Source organism: Dreissena polymorpha, chromosome 1 (genome assembly GCF_020536995.1).
Source record: "Dreissena polymorpha isolate Duluth1 chromosome 1, UMN_Dpol_1.0, whole genome shotgun sequence".
In the NCBI taxonomy this organism is placed as follows: Eukaryota; Metazoa; Mollusca; class Bivalvia; order Myida; family Dreissenidae; genus Dreissena; species Dreissena polymorpha.
Window position 1 is genome coordinate 8,228,465 of NC_068355.1, and position 8,366 is coordinate 8,236,830.

At 34.4% G+C, this 8,366-nt stretch overlaps 1 protein-coding gene and 1 long non-coding RNA gene across 3 annotated transcripts in view; one reads left to right on the plus strand and one right to left on the minus strand.

Annotated features, from left to right (window-relative positions):
• The window catches only part of LOC127870035 (cytosolic non-specific dipeptidase-like), a 41,078-nt gene extending 38,805 nt beyond the window's left edge, over positions 1 to 2,273 (minus strand). The window contains exons 1-2 of the mRNA XM_052412699.1: positions 2,106 to 2,273; positions 260 to 383 (exon numbers count right to left, since the gene is read on the minus strand). Of these exons, the coding sequence (XP_052268659.1) occupies positions 260 to 383; positions 2,106 to 2,122 (141 nt within the window). The 5' untranslated portion in view covers positions 2,123 to 2,273. The remainder of the gene's footprint in view (positions 1 to 259; positions 384 to 2,105) is intronic.
• The window catches only part of LOC127870224 (uncharacterized), a 43,045-nt gene extending 36,132 nt beyond the window's left edge, over positions 1 to 6,913 (plus strand). For both annotated transcript variants that reach the window (XR_008044704.1, XR_008044709.1), the window contains exon 2: positions 6,643 to 6,913. This is a non-coding gene — a long non-coding RNA (uncharacterized LOC127870224). The remainder of the gene's footprint in view (positions 1 to 6,642) is intronic.
• Positions 6,914 to 8,366: the final 1,453 nt, after the last annotated feature.

Genomic DNA, 8,366 nt, shown 5'->3' on the forward strand with positions numbered 1-8,366 from the left:
CTAATTTTCAGAAGAAGCGCTATCATATATAGTAATGAATTTTCTATATTTGATCTTTTTTGCTAATTAACTGTTATTCATACAAAATAAGGTGCAAAGAGATTTGAAAGACTTCTGTTATTTAACACACTCGTTACCCTCAAAGGGCAATAACTTGTCTATACAAAACAAAACGTTTTGCTAACATACCTACCCCATTTTTTGCAGACATGTTAGTGAAAACAAACAGCTTATACTTTTTGGCATAATACTATGAAACCTGTTTTGTCCATTCCATCATTCGCTTGATTTCTGGACGAGTTTCGGGCCATGCTGACACACTTTTGATGGCAACTGTTTCCGCAAGACGCTTGATATACTTCTCTACATTGCCATCAATGTGTCTAAAAGTGTTATAAATGGACTTAAGTCTGGTTCACAGATTTTGTCATGTTTTGAAATTTTTCATTAAATGCTTTAAATTTATAAATATAAATTGGAATTAAAAAGCTCCAATATAAAACAACGAATAAAATTAAAGAAAAAAAATATCCACACCTGGGCTCGAACCACTGACCCCTGGAGTAAAAGTCTAGTGCTTAAACAACTTGCCAATTAGTGTTGTTATAGTTCAAAGTGTATTTTATTATTCTTATTAGCAATTCAGGAAGTGTCACAAAATAAAACGCTATCAACAGAACTCTCCAAATTATTCAATAATTTGTGTTTGTAACACTTTATAATGTTCAGGCTGTTAAATCATCAAGAGATGCATATAATGGATATTTTTGAGCGTGGAAAATGTTCAGTATTATTGCTTCCTCTCAAATAACATAACAACAAAGAAAATTTGCAAATTTGAGAAAATCAGTTTTGTCAATTTACCAAACCGTGAACAGGTCCCTTAAAGTAATATGATATTGTTTAAATTGTTCACTCTATGGTCTGAACAGAATTCATTCATAGCTACATCATTACCAGTTATTAAAGTTGCGATATTTGGGATAATTTTAGTTAACTTTTTTTAAATGATAAATATTATAAAAAAGCACAAACATACAAGCAAAAGAAGTACATATTAAAGATTTAATTAACCTGTGCCAATTTTTTTTTCTCACTATCAAATCAATGACGTTAAATTGTCATAATATAAGTTGTATCATTAGAGCGATTTTATTTGCTCAATTGGGAAAAGTACAGGTACCAGCCCAATTAGGAAATTGTGCCCAGAAAACTCTGAAACATTTAAAATTCGTCTCGTGAAGTCTTCATATTGGGAAAGTGGTGTACTTGATTTTGTATCCCCAAATACTTTAAAATTAATAACTAAGTCTTGTCAAGTTGTCATATTATATTTACTTAGTTAGGTTCAAGCCATTTTCTTTATAAAGAAAAAATTTAATTGTCAATTGGGAATTTTTTTGACACTAATTGGGAAATTTGTAGTTTTTCCCTAACTGGGAAAGTGCCGTTTTCCAGTAGTTTATAAAGAAGGAAAATTGTGGCATTATATCACATTATAAAACAATACATATGATCATATAAAAAAGCTTGTTTACTTGTTTTTACTTCTTTTCCTGTAAATTTGACATTTAATCTCAAGAGTTTTTTAAATTTGAAACAGTTCATTGGCTTTCATTAATATATTGGAATATTTATTTAATGATTTATGTAAAAAATATAACATAAGTTTTTCTATTAACATAATGATTGAACAATTGATAGGAAAGATATGAACAGATCAGGGTTGCTTGATTGACTTCTAGCATGTTACTAAGGAAATTTCCATATGTCTTATGTAAATAATTGTGTTTTTATTTTTAATAATTATGTATTTTTGTGAAGACAATCAAATAACACACCTGTGTCGACATAAATTTCATTAAGTATACAAAGTCAATTTAATGGCTGGATATACAGAAAAAGATGTCATACATTGTCATAAAGCATACAATATCTCCTTCAATTCAATTGCCGTTTGTATCCGAAATATTATATCCGAATTCATCGCAATTTATACTTTTGTTCTCTTTTTTTAAAACGTTTTTACTTACACCAATAAACAAATTGTGCTCGTGAAAAGTTTTTAACTAATGTCAATAAAAACTTTAATTATCATAACTTACTTAAATAGATCTTCCATCGTCGCGGAGAATGTTTTTAACGGGTTTTCCACTCTTTCTATCTGTCAACTCTCTGCCAAAGTACACCCTTTCACGTGATCTAAATGTACATGTGATCATTATAATCGTCACGTGAAGCGGTAAAATGTGCGTCATGCGCTTCGCCCTGGACATTGGTTTTTAAAGTTGGTTGATGAGAATTTCGCCTAGATATCCAAGTCCGTCGATAAGTACCCTGCCAAGACTGGACTTGGGGGGGGGGGGGGGGGGGGTGGGGGGGTGGGGGGGGGGAGAGTTTGTATTCTATATAGGAAGTCTTTCGAACCATTTGTAGAAAATGTAGACCACAGCAGGGGCGGCTCCAGGATTTCTGGTTAGGGGGGGGGGGATATTGAAAGATTTGCTGGGGATCAAGGGGGCCGCTAGGGCCCCTGGCGGGTGCAGGGCAAAGCTCTGCTAGGGGGTCCAGGGGTAAAAGCCCACCGTAAGCTTCACGATTTTTGGTGATTTCGAAGGCTTTGACAACCACTTCTCGAGCATGTCACGCCTTATACTTTCATCAAATTACCTTCTTGTAATGCCAAAGAAGTGCAGAGTTTGTCGTTAAGGGGGTCCAGGGGGCGAAGCCCCCCGGAAGCTTCACGATTTTAATGATTTTGAAGGCTTTGACAACCACTTCTAGAGCATCTCACGCCTTATATACTTTCATCAAAGTACCTTCTTTTAATGCCAAAAAAGTGCATAGTTTGTCGTTTAGGGGGTCCAGGGAGGCGAAGCCCCCCGGAAGCTTCACGATTTTAATGATTTTGAAGGCTTTGACAACCACTTCTCGAGCATGTCACGCCTTATATACTTTCATCAAAGTACTTTCTTATAATGCCAAAAAAGTGCATAGTTTATAGTTTTGGGGGTCCAGGGGGGGGGGGGGGGCGAAGCCCCCGGAAGCTCCACGATTTTAGTGATTTTGAAGGCTTTGACAACCACTTCTCGAGCATGTCACGCCTAAGATACTTTCATCAAAGTACCTTCGTATAATGCAAAAACATGAATAGTTTATCGTTAAGGGGGTCTAGAGGGGCGAAGCTCCCCCCCCGGAAGCTTCACGATTTTAGTGATTTTGAAGGTTTTGACAACCACTTCTCGAGCATATCACGCCTTATATACTTTCATCAAAGTACCTTCTTATAATGCCAAAAAAGTGCATAGTTTATAGTTTTGGGGGTCCAGGGGGGCGAAGCCCCCCGGAAGCTCCACGATTTTAGTGATTTTGAAGGCTTTGACAACCACTTCTCGAGCATGTCACGCCTTATATACTTTCATCAAAGTACCCCCGTATAATGCCAAAAAATGAATAGTTTATCGTTTAGGGGGTCTAGAGGGCGAAGCCCCCCGGAAGCTTCACGATTTTAGTGATTTTGAAGGCTGTGACAACCACTTCTCGAGCATGTCACGCCTTATATACTTTCATCAAAGTACCTTCTTATAATGCCAAAAAAAAGTGCATTGTTTATAGTTTTGGGGGTCCAGGGGGGGCGAAGCCCCCGGAAGCTCCACGATTTCAATGATTTTGAAGGCTTTGACAAGTTTAAATGGGTGATTTAGATCTAGTTAAGTGTAAAACATCAAATGAATTTACTTTACTTTGGAGATTTTAGGGGGGGGGGGGGGCGTACGCCGCGTCCTCCCCCACCCTCTGGGACCGCCTATGCACAGGTGGTTAGCGTGTGGCTATGATATTAATTAGTGAAAACATCATTTTGAATGATAAATTATCATAAAATAACGGAAAATCAACTTTTTGAAGAAAAAAAATCACTATCAAATATATATATATATATATTTATTTATTTATTTATTATATACCTGTTTAATGCTTTCTACAAAATACAGGTTGTATCAATCGTTGAAATAAAAAATCCCGTATTACGCTACTCGCTGTTTCCGTATTACAATACTAGCCGGACTACTTCGACCCATTTAATGACGTCACATTAAGCGCACCGAAAATAGAAATATTTTATATTACGAAATATATTACGTAGTACATCGTGTGACGTCATTTCTGTGACGAAACACAATGGTTTTTTTCTAAACTCTGGAATTTAAGGACATGTCGGACGTGGTGTTTTTTAACAGTAAACTATTTGTTAAAAACATAGAACGAATTCAAAAGTTAAAACGTATTTTGGAGTGTGTGTTTATCATGCATAAATGTATATTTCGATAGGAATACAATAAAATAGTGTGGTTTAAACTAAGTTTCGATAAAGACATAGAAGTGGAAGTGCATATCGTTCAACGGTTTTGTTATAAACATCGGATTAAAATTTAAAGTTGTCAACTTAATTGTTATAAACATCGGATTAACGATGGCATTAAGGTAAGCGTGTCGGAAACCTGTGTTTTCCCGGTTCGAATGTTTACACGTTAATTTACATAAACTGTATTCATACGCGTCTTAAATAAACTATGGGGTACCGTTTTAGTCATTGTTTTGTCAGTTTTGTTAAAGTAAAAAATCCAATTGTTAACTGTTTTCATTAGTTGTTGTATATAATAAAAGGAATATTACGCTAGTCAATTGTTCCAAGAATTTGTATCACTCGTGGCTTGTGCTATTTCGCATCACACTCGAAGCTCCGCCTCTTGTGTAATACGTCATCACACAAGCCACGAGAGTGATACAAACTCTTGGAACAATTGACTAGCGTAATATTCCGTATTTATCACATGGATACCCTGTTTCCCATGTAATACAACCATTACATATTTTTTATAGTACACATGTGTAATACAACATTTTTAAGCGTTTTTATTGGCTTAGTTTTCGTTTATTGACCAATCGCATTTTGTTTTTTTGCTGAAATGACGTTGCAACGTCAAATGACATCACGAAATGTAAACAACATTCGGGATTCATCATAATGTTTGCGTAAATATTTATTAAATTTGCTCATTTAAAAGCATGTGATAAAAAAGATCTGACACTCGACGTGTTCATAATTATCATACCATATTTTATTAAACTCGTCCAGGAAATTCGTTAGTAAGCTCGGAAAAGGCTCGCTTACAAACAAAATTCCTGAACTCGTTTAATAAAATATAGTATGATATAACAACTCGTGCCAGATCCTATATAGATTCTATATTTGATAGTGATTTTTTTCAGAAAAGTTGATTTTTCGTTATAATATGATAATTTATCATTCAAAATGATGTTTTCACTAATTAATATTATAGCCACACGCTAACCACCTGTGATGTAGACATTCAAAACACTAGACTTAATGCTCTCAAGATTTAATTACCACGAAAGGTAAACCAATCCTATTGATTAATGCATTTATGCCATCAGCAGTAGTACCAGGAGATGAAGAGTATAGAGACATGCTAGACCAGGTAACAGAGGTTGTTGAAAAGTATAGCCCAACCCACAACATACTGATTGCCGGTGACATGAATGCATCTATATATAGATCACGTCCAAGGGATGTTAGTTTTGCAAGACTTCATTACAGAACACTCTATAAACACCCATGCAGAAGGACACATTCTTCCATCATAATGGAAGATATATGACTACTTCCTGGTTGATAAAGAGCTAAACGAGTTAGACTAGTGAAGAAACCACGCACCGAGGAACTACATGCGCTTAATACGTCATATCATACGCTGATATCTATTAGACTTCAATTGAAATCGAAGAAGACAAAGAAACTACCCAATAGGATTAAAGTGCTCGCAAAGACTAAATGGGAAAAATGTAACTTTGAAACATATCGAAGTGAAGTTAAACGCAAATGTTGACCAAATGAAATCTGGAAATTCATGAACGTATAAAGAAAATGACAAATATATACTCCATCGCGCAGCTAAAAAGTCTATTCCCAACTTTAGAAAACTGAAAAGACTTCAAACAGCTGGACGCAGTATTTGGAATAGAACCATTGGTAACTCTTAAAAGAAATGCACAGACAGATGTCACTAGAAGGCGTGTTAATAAATTAATGCATGTATCTGAAAGTGATCAGAAGACATTCAATAAGATGGTAAATGCACAGAGAAAAATGGTTACTGACCAGGGAAGAACTACACTAGGAATCGATGGCAACGAATATTCACAGCCAAACGAGATATTATCTCTGTGGAAAAATACTTTTGAAACTTTCACAACACCATCCGTATCAGAAGACCCAAATGATAATAACACCTCCAAAATGAAATAATATATGAAAAGGAAGTACAAAGTGGAAAACCATTGGAGAAAGTGAGCAAGAGAGAAATTGAAGAAGCTATAAAAAAAACTTCATACTGGAAAGCCCCAGATCAGGATGGAATTGCAGCCGAGCACATTAAATCTCCTCGTGAGAGTATCATTTTATATACTGTTGCTTATGAGGATGTTTGCATTTGTCGTATATTGTACATGGTCTTTAGATGTGTATTTCAGAGTTCTTAACATATACCTAAGAATTTCAGCCACATCCTCTTTATACAGGAGTTTATAATAAAATAAGACTCATTTACTGTTACTTTTTAGATTATAGTTCCCTGTTCACAATCAACAAAAGTTCCAGATAAAACAGCTGTAGCAGTATGTTCTCAAAACACGACCCGGAGATCTTTGAGTATGTAAAAATGGTCTTCTTCTAACGTAAAGACAAGTCAGCATAGGCCTATACAAGGTACACGATGATCTCTTACATATTATATTAACAAAACATGGATATATATTTTTTTACATTCATATACCCGTTTATAAGATTGATTGGTTTATGACGCAGTTTCAGATAAAAATGCTTACACTTAGACTTTTAATAATGGCTTATAGTTTACTATTTGCATGTTGTTGTGTTTTTTTTTTAATCTGAATGATATCATACGGTTCAAACATCTAAGTAAAGCTCATAGTTATTTTTCCAACCGCTTCATCTGCTAAATTTAAATTGTCAAATTTGTGTTTGATACATGGCTCGCTTATTGTTAAAAATGATTTTATTTGATTGATATAGATGCGATGAGATTATTAAAAAAAATGTATGTAACATTGATTTAATGCCTAGATAGTTTACATAAAAATACGTGATGTTTTGATTGTGCTACAGACATCTTGTTACGCAAATGTATCATAGATATGAACAAGATAAGTATTGATGCAAAGCATCAAAGGGCGTCGGGAATTTCAGGGTAAAAGGCACTCAATGAAGTTACATGGACCGATTTTTTTTTCTACTGTTAATATTTATATATTGGCCGATTATTTTAATCAAAATATAAAAAGATACTGGTTTAACCATTATCTATGATTTTGTGTTATAACCCCCAAATAACCATTATCTATGATGTTGTGTTATAACCCCCAAATAACCATTATCTATGATTTTGTGTTGTAACCCCCAAATATTCCATAGTTCATTTTATTAACATTGGTTTCCTTTTTTTACTTGCATCCGTGTGCAATTTTCATTTATGGAACAGAACTGTGTTGGTTAAAAAAATCTGCTTCATCTCACAAAATGCGCATTGATAGTGTCACCTAAAAAAGTCCATACCAAAGGGTTGATACCACCTGGATAGTAATACATGTCGCAGCTTCGCGCTCTATATGCTGGTTCTTAAAAAAAAACTCCGAGGAGTGCTTGACTCTAGAGAAACGGGTTGCTGGGACACAGCTCCTCCTTGATAAGCGGCTGCTTTCCTTTATCACAACTCATTGTTACAATCAATAATAAGTGTCGCGCTTCGCGCTCTATATGTGGTAAGGACAGTACTTAGGGCCTATGATAGACACCCATAAACAACAACAGAAATACATGCAAAATAGATGTGTTGTTTGCATTAATTTGTTAATATAAAAACACGTGTATTTTTTTATAAGATATTTAAGAGATGTAAGAAATTTTAATTAACGTTGTCACCACGCGGCATCCATTTATTTTAATAAAAATGTGCAACGTTGTATTTAGGTCGCATTAAAACGCAGTATTTTTAAATTCTATATAAAAAAAAAAAAAAAAAAAAAAATATATATATATATATATATATATATATATATATATATATATATATATATATATATATATATTAAAAATATAAGATATATAAATATATAAGTAAAATAAATAATATATAAAAAAAACTGCTCCCCGCCTGGTATTCGAACCGATCGCTAGGCGTTCACCTCATCCACTACACCATGGCGACCGTTGAAAGTTTTAGACAAAATGTTGACTATTTATTTAAAGTTTCACCGGTTCGCGTATT